We start from the raw sequence: 16,447 nt of genomic DNA, 5'->3' as shown, positions 1-16,447 counted from the left end.
TGTCCTAAAATAAATATTTTGCTTGTCAACAGTTGGTTTTACATACGCTCAGCACTAGCCTAGATTATCATTCAATAGTTAAAATTACAATATACAGTTTGTTTTGAAACTGGAAGTGAATACTTGGTAATTCAATACATGCTATAGGGAGTAGGGTAAGAATCTGATAGTATGGTTAATACACAAGATTAACAGTTCAGCTTCTGTCCCTTGTTACAAGGTCTACTGGTTGTTTTTCCTACGAATAATCAATGGCTTTCGTACTATTTAAATTTTTTGAAAATAAAAGTCATGAAATGCTATAAATTTATCCCAGAATTTGTTTGATTATGATTAACATTAAAGCAGTTAAATTAAATAACAGTGCTTTTCTGTTGAATTACCAACCAAACCTTGAAATCTGAAAAAGTTAAAAAATATGGAAGCAAAATATTTTCAGATCCTCTCCTATAACCCCACCACCCCTAACACTTTCAAATCTTTCGGATTCTTCAGCGCCCTCACCCAGAGTTTGTGAATGCAGTTTTGCCTCTTTCATCGCCATATTTTGATACAACTCCATGGGCTGGAGTGATTAGAAATAAATACATGTTAGGAGACATAAACGAAATTGTAAAAATACAATAGATATCATATTGACATACAGTACCTAAAAGGGATACAGTCGTAGGAACTGCGCTCAAAGGTTGTATGGGACCCATATGACCGATGTAAACGCTATATCCAAGTTACGATGGTGATTGATGAAAGTTAAAACATGTCTGTCATATTCTACATCGTATAATTTAAATGTTGCAGCTATGATGATGAGGTGCATCTAGATATCGTTACATTGTTTGTAAACAAGAAACTCGCACAGGCGCAGTTCCGACGACGGTTTCCCTTTAACAGCATTAGTGATCAAGTGTATTAGCCTTGCACGAAGCCGGTTGTGAGCAATTTGCGATGTTGTTGCTAACAAATCAATTCTTATCCGTACTAAAATTTGATCATAAAAAATACATCGCACATCCACAATGAAATAAATCTGTTGAAAAATTGAAGATTTGGTATTCTGACACGTGTAAACAAAACGAACAATTCATTATACTTGATTTTTTACGAAAAGAAGACAACTGGCAAATAATTCAAACGTCACAGCTCCAGGTGCTGTGACGGAGTTAATCTATTTGATGTTTCATTCTCAGTAACAGAAGTGAAGTTTGTCGACGTTGCATACTGGTTGGTAGCTCAGGGGCCAGCCTCGGTAAAAAACTAGGCAGTCAGATCGATAGCTACGATGTCGTTATCAGGTATGCTTTCCTTCCTGTTTCTAATTTCGTTGTACCCAGGTTTCGCTATTGAGGTTTTCACTAGTTCTTTCGCAAAGGTAACACAACTACAGCAAAGTACACGCTGGTTGACGCGTGCCACGTCTTTACTGACGCAGAATCAGTCCATAAGATCAATAATGTTTTATTTTTTTATACTTCATGGCCATTTAGGATGAACGACGCGCCACTGGAAAAATACGAAACGGATGTTGGGAAGAAAACTACATTTAGATTAATTTATCCCGAGAGCGCCGTTGGAAAACCATCTCGGTATGAGAATGATACAGATATTGGATTCCTAGTGTATAAACCGAACGATATCAAGTGGCTGGAAGCAGTGCTTGAAAAGGTACGTGGCATGTGATTGGCTGTTTGCTACTCTGTTATAGTAGTAGCTCTGTGATCATTGGATAAAGACATTCGAAAGATCTCTTTCAATTATTTTAATGCGTTAAATATTTAAAAAAGTCATTATTGACAACAAGATTGCTGGCTGCTCCGAATGTCAATATGAAATGTAAGATGCAGATCACAAGATATCTTATAGTCGATAGAAGGAGAAGATTATGTTACCATTGGTAACACGTTCACATGTATATTGAGAAGATCAAACTAGTTTTCCAAAAGACCCATTGTCTCAATCTTATTGTCTTAAATCACTGGTCTTTTTGAGACGACAGCTTGGGACGTTACATTGGCTTGTTAAAGCATCATGGGAGAGGATATAAAATTCTGCGACAGGAGAGAATGTTAAATCGTTAAATTGTAAAACCACTAAAGCCTGCTGAGGACTTCTCAATCAAGTTGACTTTATTTATGCCGACTTCCGACTGGCATAATGTACAAAGACGTAAAAGAAGCATCGCAAAATATCACCAACATGCGCGCAAACGACGATACGCATTGGAACAAAGGCACAAAACGTGCTATTGTGTTCGCTCACCATCCTCTCACATCTTTTATTTTAAACATTCTTCTCCAGAAAAACCCATTGAAGTTAAACCTCGCATTTTGGAAGTCGGTTCCCACGGTCATGAAAACACCACCTGGACAAGTGCGTATAATAAATCCAGGACTCCATACTGAAGCTCGTGAACAGTTTTCGTCCGACAAGGTAATTGGTAAAGCAATTTAAGAGTGAAGGTTTCATACCAAAAGTATGATTGTTTACAGTAACTTGTAGCAGCTAACCCGTGGCCATTACATTTATAGTTTACATGCGAATGTTATGTTAATATATATTACATCGTCACTGTTCGAACATAAACGTGTTTTTATTTTATTCTGATACGAAAATGCCACATTTATGTATTAGCGTACTTCTCCATCTGTCCATCAATCCATTCATCAACCAATCTATCCAGATCCATCCATCCATACACACACACACACACATACACACACACACACACACACACATATATACATGCATGCATGATGCATACATACATACATACATACATACATACATACATACATACATACATACATACATACATATAGAGATAGACAGACAAACAAAAACACATGGTAACAAAGTTGACAAATACATTGCTAATGTTTAATTCAAAACAATATCTTTGTGCTTTCATACAGAAAAGACCGTCATGTGGATACGTTGCTTTGGTAATGGCCTTACACTACTGCGACCACGTGGACATTACTGGTTTTGGTTTTGATATTAATCTCCCGGTCCATTATTTCAAAGGCACGGACAAAGGGACACCGAGGGGCGTACACTCCTGGAGTGACGAAAAGCAACATATCCTACAAATGCTACACTGTGGCATAATTGAACGTGATCTGACTGGGCTCTATGCCAAAGAAGCCAAACTTTGGGCGCCTTCTTCTTTTAACTGTACGAAGACGTAGCCACGGATCCAGTCTGTTTTGTCAACCAAATACATTGTGCCTTTATAACACCTTTGTCGTGTTCACTCTTCAAGCCGTCCCTTGGAGTGAACATCGCAACTTTGAGATTATCCTCCTAAAGACGTTTAAGGTGCTTTCACAGGCCAGCGGCTGGATTGATAGCGAGGCCACGGAGAGCTTTCTGATGATGTGATATTCCACAACACAGTCTACCTGGCAGTGAACAAAAGTAGTGGATGTCATGTTTTGTCCTCCATAATGATAGATCAGAGGACACCGCCCACAAGAGTGGGAAACTTTTTTCGCGTCTCTTTACTGAGTATGAGTGACATAACAAACCTGGTCGGTATGACCCTATCGTTTAGATCATACTGGAAGATTTTATCGATATTTATCGAATTTTCTTTTCAACACACTTTATTTATTCTACATGAGTCTTCCTCAGGATTCTTGCAAAACGTGGAAGACAAAGAGGCCAATTTTTCTGCATCTACTGTAACTTGTTCGTTCATTCTATGTCCAATTCTATTTACACAACAAGCGCTTCTGCAGTGCAAACCAAACATCTGAAATAACAGGTTTCATCACAGTTTGCACATCTAAACACATAATATTTAATGAGCATTAAGGTGGTATATCTCGCAAAATGAAATATGCAGTTTTTTACGAATTATGATTGCTATGGGGACATAGCCATTAATTACTCAATTGAATTAAAATTAGTTAAGTTACTTAAGTTAAAAGTTCTAAAAGATGACAAATGAATATAATCAAATTAAGATATACCTACATCGACTGGTTTTTACTCACAAGTATGATGTTTGCGCCAAATTGGTCGAGAATGTGAGAGTTGAGTTCTCGCTGAGGTCAGGAGGCTTACTTTATATTCATTATTGAGCTGTCAACTCTTTTGTCAGAGACGATGGGCACTGATAATGCTGTCCTTTGTCGTTGATTTGTGCCTTGCAATGTTGCTGTCTCACTCTCTCTCTCTCTCTCTCTCTCTCTCTCTCTCTCTCTCTCTCTCTCTCTCTCTCTCTCTGAGCCTCGTTCGCTACACATCATCTCCGCTTCACCCGACTTGTCCTCAATAATATGGCCAAACGAGGGCCTGGGCATTGCAGAACTCACTGAGGATTAGAAGGGAAGAGTCATTGCGTAGGCCAACGTGGTGGGAGGGGGAATATGAGAGATAGTCGACAGCGTTGCTCTTGTTGAATAACCATTGTAGTAATATCACATTCCACGTTTCTCCTGACGGATACAGAGGTATATATCCATATATATATATATATATATATATATATATATATATATATATATATATATATATATATATATATATATATATATATATATATATATATATATATATATATATATATATATATATATATATATATATATATATATATATATATATATATATATATATATATATATATATATATATATATATATATATCTCGAAGTATACAGATGTCCTCGTGGGAAATTACAGTGCTTAATAACACAAATTACCTCAAGATTTCAGATTTCATCACTCGTACTTGAGGTAATTTGTGTTAATATATATATATATATATATATATATATATATATATATATATATATATATATATATATATATATATATATATATATATATCACATGTCATGACTCGTTGTGAGATGACCTGTACACTGTATATATTTATTTTGAAATTATCATATCTAGTATATTTTTTCTGTACCATAGCAAAAATGCAGTACTAGTCTACTTTTTAATGTTGTGTTTACCGTACTTCAATATGAGATTGCTCCTAAAAGCATGACTGTTGAACCATGCAATCCGCAAACAACATTGAGTAAGAGGCTTAACTCAGTGGAGAGTTGTCGGAATTGTCAGACTTTTGTACATTTACATATCAATAATATTCACATTGTGTACATTCCTACCACTATGTGTATTATTTTGTTGTGTTTTTTTGTGTGTGTTTTGAGTTCCCACGGAATAAAATCAAAGATGAATCCAGATTTTTAAAATGGCAAGGCTTAACATTCTAGAATGCAGCAATTCCACCGGTTAACAGTTTTCGGAAACTGTCAACCAAAGACTCGCTCTTTGTATATATCAATTCAACGTCAAATGACGCATACCACGTGATCGTAAATTAACGAATCGGAACAGAGAGTTTGGACGAGGTGCCATGAGTTACAATTTGTAACTCCCTTATCCAGGGTGATTATTTCAACTTTGTAAATAAAATAGTAATCGGACAACAAACCAGGTCCAATGATCAGTGTCATTCGAGGCAAATAGATAATCCACCAGGTCCAAGGAACAAAAAGAAAATGACAATAACAATAGGGTCATCTTGAACCACTGTTCTACAGTGGTGGTACCAGGTGTCCCAAACAGCTAAGCGTAACGTGCTGGCATGATACACCCGTCAAGATTGACCCATAGTGACAAATTTCGTGTGTAAAGTCACCGAATTAATGTTGTGAGTCGAAGCCAAGTGTGCTGCCACTCATCATTGAGAAAAAATATGTCATAATTCGGTAAAACATCCCCATATTTCTTATATAAGTTCGTAAACCCCCAATAGCTGCGAATGAGTATTAAACCGATCTCAAAACATCCCTGCTCTTCAAGAGTTTTCTTTGAATAAAACCAATTAAAGACTAAAAATGTGTATAACACGGTCATAAGTGACGAAAGTGGCATGTAAATTCAAACGTTTTAACATCATTTTAGATTTCCAGCATTTTCAAAAACTAATCACGTGACAGAGTAAATAAAGATTACAACAACAAGATGTTGGCCATCGTATGTTGTGCATTCCAATAAATGGCGTTACGCTTGTTTCTTTTATGATCGCGATGTGTATGTGAAGGAAATAATGCATTTTTGTACTTTTCCGTGAGGGCGCCATTGTATGAGTGCATCACCCGTTTATTATTTAACCTGTTGAAACACGTAGACATGGCCCAAATCAGCGAGCAGTGATACTTCTATATATGTTCTTCAGTTAGCACATTTACACGAACCAATTTTGGTTTAAAAATAAAATCATGAAAATAATGCATAAAATTCGCAGCTATTTGGGCTTTAAATGATTTCACTAATCTACTTTCCTAGAATCCCTGCCTTGCCAGTTTTTGTGCCAATAAGCTGTATCTCACGTTAAAGTTTTCATATTAGTTACAAGCTCTGCCGCATCTGAGGAGTTGTGAAATGTTTACACCATAAGCTGGAGCGACGGTATATTTGTTCACAAAACAGGAAAGTTCATGATTAAAAAATTGAAATCTTCCCTTTTGTCATACAGCTTGGTATAGAGTGCATTGTGTCTATTATTTGAAAAATACGTCTAGATATGATGCCAAGCAACACTTGATCTTCAAGTATCCTTTGAAGATGTGTTGCAGACAGCTGGATTTACTGGTTTTGTTTAAACTTGTAAGACCATCGATATTGACGCTTGGCAATCCTTTTACGACCTGATTTGTGAAGAGACTGCAAGAACTCAGCCTCATACGAAAACACTAAGTCTGCAAGAAGTGCTGCACAGATCGTGCCCACCGGAATGTCGATAGGGAATGCCCACAGTCTGTCTGAATGTCATTCCAGCAAATTTGATGAATATGGTGGTCAATTTGGAAATTTAGCATTGTGATTACTTCCACACCACTTTATTTGTGCTTTGCGTCACTTTTGTTTATAATAAAATGTCCCAAATTGCACTTGATGACAATGTATTCATACCTAAGACAACCATTCCTCTGAATGTAGGTTTGCTTAACTAGAGACGAATCTGTCTTCAAGTTTGTCATGTGGGATGGTTGTGTACAATGTTGAACAATCAAAAGTGTGGACTGCATTGTACACGCTTTTGTTGGTTTATGAAAGACGTAATAATTCTTTAGAATTCTTTAATATTTACATTTGATTGTCATAATGCTCTAACTTTGTGCCAAATTCATTTAAAACTGATGAATTATTCGAAAATATCGCCTCCTCAGATACGGTCGAAAGAGAGACCGTGGTGCAAATTAGCAGTTAATTACATGTCATACCCTAGTATCTTTCACCGCTGATATGTTAATTTTCTCAAATTCTTACGTTGTTCTATGAAGAGATATTAACAGTGCATTTCTTGCAACTCTGAGAATAGAAGTCGGGATATTTTTAATCTTTTATATCTTCCCTCCTACATGTAGACTCGTAATTTGAGTGTCATGACGTCATCATCTTAGCCATTTAAGTAGTCTCATGTATTCACTTTATGACTGATCGAAGGATCAGATAAAACACAGTCCCTCCACCCCCGAGGGACTGTGGATAAAATGATTTTTGCATTGTTGACATCCACACAAGAATTACGATCTTCCTCATTCGTTTAGATAACTCAGTTTCTGTTGCAAATCAGTTTGATAAGTGGAGAGTGGTAGTTTGTTATATTCAAAACACAGTCGCTCGTGGTTCGATACACGGCGATGGCCGCTGTGGTATGCATTAGGAAAGAAGAACGGTGCCATGTAAAAAGAAATGGCCGCTATACGCACGTATCGCCGGGTTCGGAGACTGATTTCCCACAATTTATGCGGTAATCAACCAGCATCGATGGCTTCTAATACATCACTGAATTCATATCTGCTATCCTCTTATCGTAAAAAACGGTCGTCTGTGCATATTTGGGCGCGATTTTCTGCGTATCAAATGCTGTTTCCTGTCCAACTTCCTATCCATGTTAGTATGCCAAGTATTCTGCTTGTCAACAAAGCCCATACACATGTAAAGACTATTGTTCTTGTTGGCAAATGAATTCTAGTCTGGACTTGAATTCAATTTTCAACAATAACAATGCCAACTATACACTTATAAAAGCACGGATTTAGTTAATTTAGCATAATGTAAAAAATTATTCATTGTTTTCTCATATACTGTCATGTATAATGAATCAACATTTTCGATGAAATTCCAAAATCAAATTTCTTGTATAAATATGCACATGCATATGCACAGATATTGCAAGTTTTATATTGGAAAAAATTGTTCATAGTTTTCTCATAGCGTCCCATGTAAAGTGGAGCCACATTTTCCAAAATCAAATTTCTTGTACACATAAGCTTATGCACTTGTAACCATCCTGTTCTGATCAAGTACATTTATATCAATTATCCAACGTCTATAAACGAGCAAATCTTGCTAGTTTTATATATTGGAAAAGTATTGTTCATAGCTTTCTCATAGACTAACATGTACAGTGTATCAACATTTTCGATGGAATCTAAAAAGCAAATTCCTTGTACTCACATGCCCTTTTTACCTCTCACTTCAAGTAAAGTACATCAGCATGAATTACCAAACATATATAGAAACATATATAGAAGTACAAACATAGATTCTTTTGTAGGGGGAAATTGTTAATAGTTTGCCAAATCGAGTCCAATGTATTATGATTTGATATATTTGGACCGAGCACTATATTGGCCACATCTTGACTTCAAATAGTTGCACAAAAATGCTGAACCTCCCCAAAAGGCATGTGTGAAATTTCATGACCCTTCAAAAATTGCTTGCGCGAGAAATGGATATAAAATTTTTTTGGAACAAGTTAATTGGTTCCGTGAACAAATGATTGACCTTTCATGAACACAGGCATGAAATGTACACACGTAATAATGGCTTCATGAACAGAATCATAAAATTTATCACCACAAACATAAAATCTATGACAAAGATATTGAAAATACGGAAATAAAAATGGCTCTTTGAATATAAAGAGTGAAATTCATAAACACAAACACGTACGTATTGAACATAACCATAAAAGTTATGCATATACACATCGACATTGTAGAATTAAACCATGGTTTTATGAACACGAGCATAAAAAGAAAGAACAAAATATGAAATTGTAATATACAATTATGATTTTATGATTATGAACATCCAATTCCAGAACGCGGACATTAAATTTTAGAATACAAACATCAAAATTTGGAACTCACAATTTTTTTTTTCAACTTTACAACTCTTGTCTCGCCATAACCGTGCAATGAAAGGTCACTCAGCTCTCTCTCACTGCGATAGGCTATGTCGATTACATGACGAACTCGCTGATCGGAAATTTTATGATCAATTTGGCGTCCGGATGGCCAAGCGTGACTCAAGTAACAGATGATATGCAGCATTTCGTGCTGTTATTATAATCGTTACACTATGTATGCTGATTGTCCTTCTCATTACATCGATACGAAGCATTATTCTGAGTAGTTGTTCGTATACGTACTTCTTATTGGAGCGTACATATATATATATATATATATATATATATATATATATATATATATATATATATATATATGTATGTATGTATGTATGTGTGTATATATGTATGTATGTATGTACGTATGTGCGTGTGCTTGAGTGTGTGTACATACGTATCGTTCATACATACAGTACGCGGCGCCTAAGGTAAAAAAATTAATTTACACAATCACGCTTATTAGTCCCAATGGCCACCGTCCGGGGGACTTATAGGTTTGGTCATGTTCGTCCGTCCGTCCGTCCGCATGGCGGCCATTTTGTTATAATTTTTTCATGTACGGAGCCATAACTCAGTCACATATCAAATGATTCTATTCAAAGTTTGTACAAGGACATTGACCTATGTCATGCATATCCACATCGATTGGTTTTGTGATACGATCCAATATGGCCGCCGTGCGGCCATTTTGTTACGATTTTTATGTACGGAGCCATAACTCAGACATGTTTCATCGGATTTCATTCAAAGTTGGTACAAGTACATTGACATATGTCATAAATATGCTTGACAATTGGTTGCATAATCCGATGCAATATGGCTGCCTTGTGGCCATTTTGTTATAATTTTGTCATGTCCTGAGCCATAGTTTGGATATGTATCAACTTATTTTTTTCAAAGTTGGTACAAGGACATTGACCTATCATGTCATAAATATGCATGTCTATTGGTTTCACAGTCCAATGCAATATAATGGCTTCCTGGTGGCCATTTTGTTACGATGTTTTCATATACAGAGCTATAACTCAGACATATTTCCACCAGTATCATTCAAAGTTGGCACAAGGACGTTGACCTATGTCATACATATGCACATCAATTTGTTTAACGGCATGTAGCAGTAATTTTTGTAATTAGTCTGATATGTCAAGAAATACTGCGTCAAATTTCATATAACTTGGTACAGATGTTAAGCTCACATTGCTTTAACAATAAAAAAAAACATTTAGCAGTGTCAAGTTAATTAATTTGTAATAGCATATATAATGAACTTTCCTAATTAGAGTGATATATCCACAAATACTGCGTTAAATTTGATGAAACTCTTTTACAGATTTTGATCTCATAGTGTTTTAATACAAATCAATGACACTTAGTGGTATCATCTTTATATATGAATTAATTGTTAGTTTGCATTTACCTGATGGATTTTTGTTTTTTAGGGTGAACGTCCAAAGTACTACATGAAACTTTATGAAGTATGGTACCGGTGATAATCTGTCCGTGTTAGGATAGGATGCAAAAATGTTTGGCAGCATCCTGTCGATTAAGTACTAATTGATTCACTTTAATGACCTTTTGTAATAGTATAGCGGCTTACATTGGTTTTATGTTTTCACCACCATGGAACTAATTTTTTGCCATTAAGCCTCATCTGTATCACAGTATTTTTAATCACAGACTTAATTAATGAAGAGGACTCTTTCCTCTCAGAGGACTTGTAATTAAAGTACCCATTAACAAGTGGGGACTGTGTCATTGTTAATGACTTGTTTAAGTATAAAGAGAAGTTTTTTTAATGTATATATTTGCATGCATGCATACGTACATACATACATACATACATACACACACACACACACACACACACATACATACATACATACATACATACATACATACATACATACATACATACATACATACATACATACATACATACATACATACATACATACATACATACATACATACATACATACATACATACATACATACATACATACATACATACGTGCAGTGAACACGCATGACAACCCTACTCTGAACTCTGTCATACCGCATGATTTACATGTAAATTGCCGTTAATAAGATTACTCTATCTAATAAAGTTGCAAATCAACAGCTTCCCCAATAAGCTTGTACTGTACACGTATATGCAGGCAGTGCTACTGTTGGTCTTCCAGTTATACTTTTGGTCTTTATACTACGTCATCTTGCGTCCTGTATAAAGGTACGTGCGATGAGTATTTCTCATTTTCGCCCTTTTTAATGTCTTTTACATTTCTCTCTATTATAAACCCTCTGTAACAGCCATGCTACAGTTTCTGTCGATTGATATATTTCACACTAAAATGACCTTTCACATTTGAAATGAGCACTATTTATATTCTTTCTCGACGTTATATGGAAAACCTGACTGTCTCGTCCTAATCGATATGTACAAGTTTTATAGGTTATGTGAAAACTCAGCCAAGTGCTATGGTCACAAGTTGAAATGTGTGTTCTGCGCTGCTGCACATACCACTTGTGTTGCAGGTGTTAAAAATAAGGGCCCCTGTCTTGTTTTCATAGGTTTAGATCTATTTATCCTCACTGGATAGTGAAACAGTCTCTTACTACAGCAAGCTTTTATCCATTACCTCCGGTGTCAGTGATTTACCGCAAAACCAACCTCCGACAAGGGAACACCTGTTCGGCGACTGGCTGCATCGCAGTCACTGACTTTATCGTGCCAATAATTCCTCCTTTATTGAACGATAGTGTCTCTGTGACTGAATCTGCCCATGATGCTGTTCAATAAACGAGCATTCTTCGGGATTGTACTGTTCGCTTCTTTGGTGCTGCTGTGTCTGTACCTGAATGCACCATGGCTCTTTCAGACGTCGGTCATCACACAGTACATGTACGTCAATAAGAGTGACAGATACACCTACAAAGAGGCTCTTACAACTAGCCAACCTGCCCGAAACGCAACAGTTGAAGCGAAAAATATCGAGTAAGTATTGACAGTTACAACAGACTGTTTCCACATTCATCCACTTTACAACTATTCCACCTGAAAGGATTGGGTGTGTTCAGCATTCATTTTTTATTTCATTTTATTTTATTTTATTTACATTGGAGCAGTTGCAAGCACTCGAACAACAATTAAAGTAATCTCATGCCCTTATTGAATATCGTAAACAGTTTTATTACTATCCGGATATTCTTGATGGCATCAATTTCTCTGTATCGTCTCAACCTTTGCGTTTTAAAACTAGATTTTAACGAAATTCTTAGGCAATTCTGCTCTTTGTCTGTTACAAGAAAATGTTAAATATTTCAGCAGTTTTGTAAGTCATTAACAATGTAACGGTCGAATTCTATTCATCTGTGTTATCTGATAGGCTTTGCTGTTTTGTCAGGCTTGTTTTTGCTTTCAAGAAGCATTTCTCTCCCTTTTTTTTCTTATTTTGGTACTTGTTTTTTTATTGATGAGAGCTGTAAGTGTGTAAAAGTCTATTGATGCTGTAACAAATAAAACACGACAGAAATAAAACAATAGTGATTGCCGTGGGTGATTGAGGGTTGGTGCCCGGAGGTTGGTGCTGGTATTTGTTAATTTCACTCTTGAAACACTTTGCGGTGGCAGCTCATTCCTTCATATTTTTCAAAGTATCTTACACGAAGAATAAATACATCTTAGGCAGCGTTCAGTTGTTATATATTGTGGAGCAAAGGGAGTCGTGCTTTTTTGCAAATAATACAAGGGGGGGGTGGCATTTGATTTTCATAAGTATCCATCCCGAGAAAAGCCATTTCAGCATACAAAAATTAAGGTAACCGACAAATAAAGGTAACCTACATCTAAGTTGACGGCGTTGGTAAGCATGTCTGCCAAGAAGTAATACCAAGTACTTGCAACTGCTCTTTACCCGTTGAATTCCTTAATCACTTATTACAATTGAGGTGGTGGAGAAATGGGGTCATCTGTCCTTCGCCCTGGGGACCACTCGTTTGACTTACTAAGAATATTCGGGATCTTCATTGACTAGAGTTAGGTGCTTGGTTACACTGTTTAAGTTCAGATAGATGGTCTTAATTTGCGCGAATTTGCGCTAACAATTATGGTTGAAGTTCGTGTTTTTATTACATTTATAGTTGATATTTGCTACATTTATGGGCGATGTTACATTTATGGGCGCATTTTATTAAAATTATGGTTGATGTCATGCCAAAATTCCCAGCTCAGCGTTATTCAATCACGTATTATCTTCGCGTGCCAAAGTCTCTTGTCCGAGCAGCTGGATGCTTCCTGTATTTGGTATTCGACAAATTTTCACTCTGATTGTGTTGCAAAGTTGTGGAAATAGCGTCCGAGAAATGGAGGTATCAATTCACAATAGATACAAACACCACTTGAAATTAAAACCAGGGCGTTTTCCGTTAAAACCTGACGTGGACCATATTAATTTTACCATGGCAATTAAATCAAAAATACGCTGCACGGCTGGTACAGTCGATCATCATGTAGACAAAGCGAGTGCTAGATGGGGGAATGAAGATAAATGTACCCAAATAAATATGCGATTGAATGATATAAAAGTACATCGTAAATTTATATTTGCATGATGGAATATTACAATGCACGATTTGAAAGCAGGCAGTCTCATTACAATACATCATGTTGCTAGGTACTTTCAATACTTGTTCTCTATTTCATTAATCATGTAGAACCTTTTAATACATGCCTCGATGTAAGTGCAGATCAGTGTATTGATTTGAATAGGAAAATTTGGAGAGTTTGCGGGCCGGTGAACGATGTACTGACCGGTTTCAATGGTTACCCGGTCCAGTAAAGCCCTTCGACGTTTTCGGCGTCAAAGTAGACGCTTAGCACTAGAAGTAAAATATCCATGCGCGCACTGCTATTTTGATTTTCGTTAAAATCTGTTTGATGCAGGTCGATAATGGTAAAGTTGTTTGAAAATGCCCTGCATATAACTAAATGCCATATAGCATTAACTGTGAAGAGGCATGTGATAAAAACATTATTGCCTGAATACATTGGTTTATGTGCCCTCGCAGCAGGAGACAATTTGCCGGGGCAAATTGTCACCTGCTCTAGGGCACATAAACCAATGTATTCAGGCAATAATATATATTATTACACCTCACTCATTCAGCGTGCACTGCCATTGGTTAAACACGACTCACGTGACATGTAAAGAAAGGGATGATGCCCTCTGCGAACGTGATGATGCCCTCAGCTCTGCGAACTTGATGATGCCCTCTGCATTTGATATTACATGGATGACGTCAGTTTACTTACTGCGCAACCTTTCTGCGCGTAACAAATTGTCGTTCGCTTGTAGGCCTACTTGCAGTCGGCAAGTATGGCTGCGAATTGTCATGCAGAGCTGTCACCGGCACAGTTAGACGATATTTTGATGCAAGTAAACAGAAAAAGAACGAAAATAGCAACAAGGAATGCAATTTCTGTGTTCAGCGACTATGCAAGCAACAAATTTGGATACGCCACCGAGGAGATCGGCAAACTTTCAGCGGCAACCTTAGACTCGGCACTGACAACATTTTACGCTGAGGTCCGGACTCATGCAGAAAGGCGAACTATACTCGAAGAAGTTTGTTCGGTGTGATAAAAATAATAACACATGAGAGCTAGGGCAAGATCACGATTTATTGCCTGCCCAAGGGATGGTGGTCATGATCGAAATATTGTTGATGCCCGAGCCGTAGGCGAGGGCATCATCAATATTTCGATCATTATCTGGCCCTCGCTCTCATGTGTTATTATTTAATTATCATATACCTATGCCCTGTATTGTGTCTGTACTGATTTCAGTGACATGATTTATCATGTTGATTTGCATGTCAATAAAGTGATACGCCTTGTTGATTTGCATATGAAAGGAATGATCAGCGCGTCTTTCTTTCATTCAATTGAATATTTGCATATGAAAAAGTGATACGACCTGTTGATTTATATAACAAAGCCTGATACGGCCTGTTGATTTGCATACCGGACTACTTACATGGTGGTGCCCTAATCAAAACAAAACCATGGTGCCCGTCCATGATTTTGACTTTGACTACGATTATCATGTCCGATCTCCAAAAGTGGCAGGGTTTTGAAGCATAGGGAAATGCGGGGTAACTAAATAAAACACATGTGTCGATATCGGATTAACCTGCTAGTAGTGCTACCAATTGAACAAAGTAAAGAGCAGAGCATCACACCGTACGGGCACTGACAGATCGATGACAGACCAGCTGTTCCGTCCGTGCATAAGCACAGACGCGCAGACGACAAGCAAAAGTGCTATCGGACATGTCGGAGGACTGGAAAATTCAAAAGCACAACTTTCAAAAATATCATGTATTCATGGTAAATGCGTTCTGGAAAATAATACCAATTAAACACAACACTTGCATGTACCGTACGGATTCGGTAGATATCCTACATATTTGATGACAGAGTTCAACTTCAAGCATTTCTCTGCTCAACCGTAAAATAATTGTCAATGAGCCAGCTGATAGATTACGTCAGACGCTACTATATCAATCCGCCGTAGCAAGATGACGCAAACAAATGTAGTCCATCAAGAAAAACCACAGTGAAACGTATCATATTTTAATATACGAGATTTATTCATTCAATAACGTGGGCATAGGTATATGATAAAGAGGTTATCCCTCGATATCACCTCTTGGTAGGGTCGTATTGCTGCTCGTGCAGTTGTGGGCCGCATCACACTCGTCTTCGACTCGTGTGATGCGGCCCACAACCGCACTCGCAGCAAAACGACCCCCACCAAGAGGTGATATCGAGGGATAACCTCATATTATTACACCTCACTCATTTAGCGTGCACTGCCATTGGTTAAACACGACTCACGTGACATGTAAGAGAACGTGATGATGCCCTCTGCAAATGTGATGATGCCCTGTGCGAACTTGATGATGCCCTCTGCATTTGATATTACATGGATGACGTCATTTTACTTACTGCGCTTCCTTTCTGCGCAAAACAAATTGTCGTTTGCTTGTTGTACTTTGCAGTTGGCAACTTATGGCTGCGAAACGTCATGCAGAGCTGTCACCGGCACAGTTAGTCGAAATTTTGATGCAGGTAAACAGCAAACGAACAAAAATGGCAACAAGGAATGCAATTTCTGTGTTCAGCGACTATGCTAGCAACAAATTTGGATACGCCACCGA

General features: G+C 37.2%; 1 protein-coding gene across 6 annotated transcripts in view; it reads left to right on the top strand.

Moving 5' to 3' along the window:
* Window positions 1-16,447, top strand: part of LOC139140835 (CMP-N-acetylneuraminate-beta-1,4-galactoside alpha-2,3-sialyltransferase-like) — a 145,618-nt gene that overhangs the window by 19,050 nt on the left and 110,121 nt on the right. For 3 of the 6 annotated variants that reach the window (XM_070710278.1, XM_070710282.1, XM_070710281.1), the window contains exons 6-8: window positions 1,188-1,292; window positions 1,485-1,662; window positions 2,296-2,427. In XM_070710278.1, coding sequence (XP_070566379.1) covers window positions 1,188-1,292; window positions 1,485-1,662; window positions 2,296-2,427 — 415 coding nt within the window. Of the gene's footprint in view, window positions 1-1,187; window positions 1,293-1,484; window positions 1,663-2,295; window positions 2,428-2,909; window positions 6,020-16,447 lie in introns of those variants that run through there. The other 3 variants (XM_070710279.1, XM_070710285.1, XM_070710280.1) reach the window with 2 other exon arrangements.

This window comes from Ptychodera flava, chromosome 9 (genome assembly GCF_041260155.1).
Source record: "Ptychodera flava strain L36383 chromosome 9, AS_Pfla_20210202, whole genome shotgun sequence".
Lineage (NCBI taxonomy): Eukaryota > Metazoa > Hemichordata > Enteropneusta > Ptychoderidae > Ptychodera > Ptychodera flava.
Note: the sequence above shows the minus strand (reverse complement) of the source record. Positions and strands in the feature narration are given on the sequence as shown.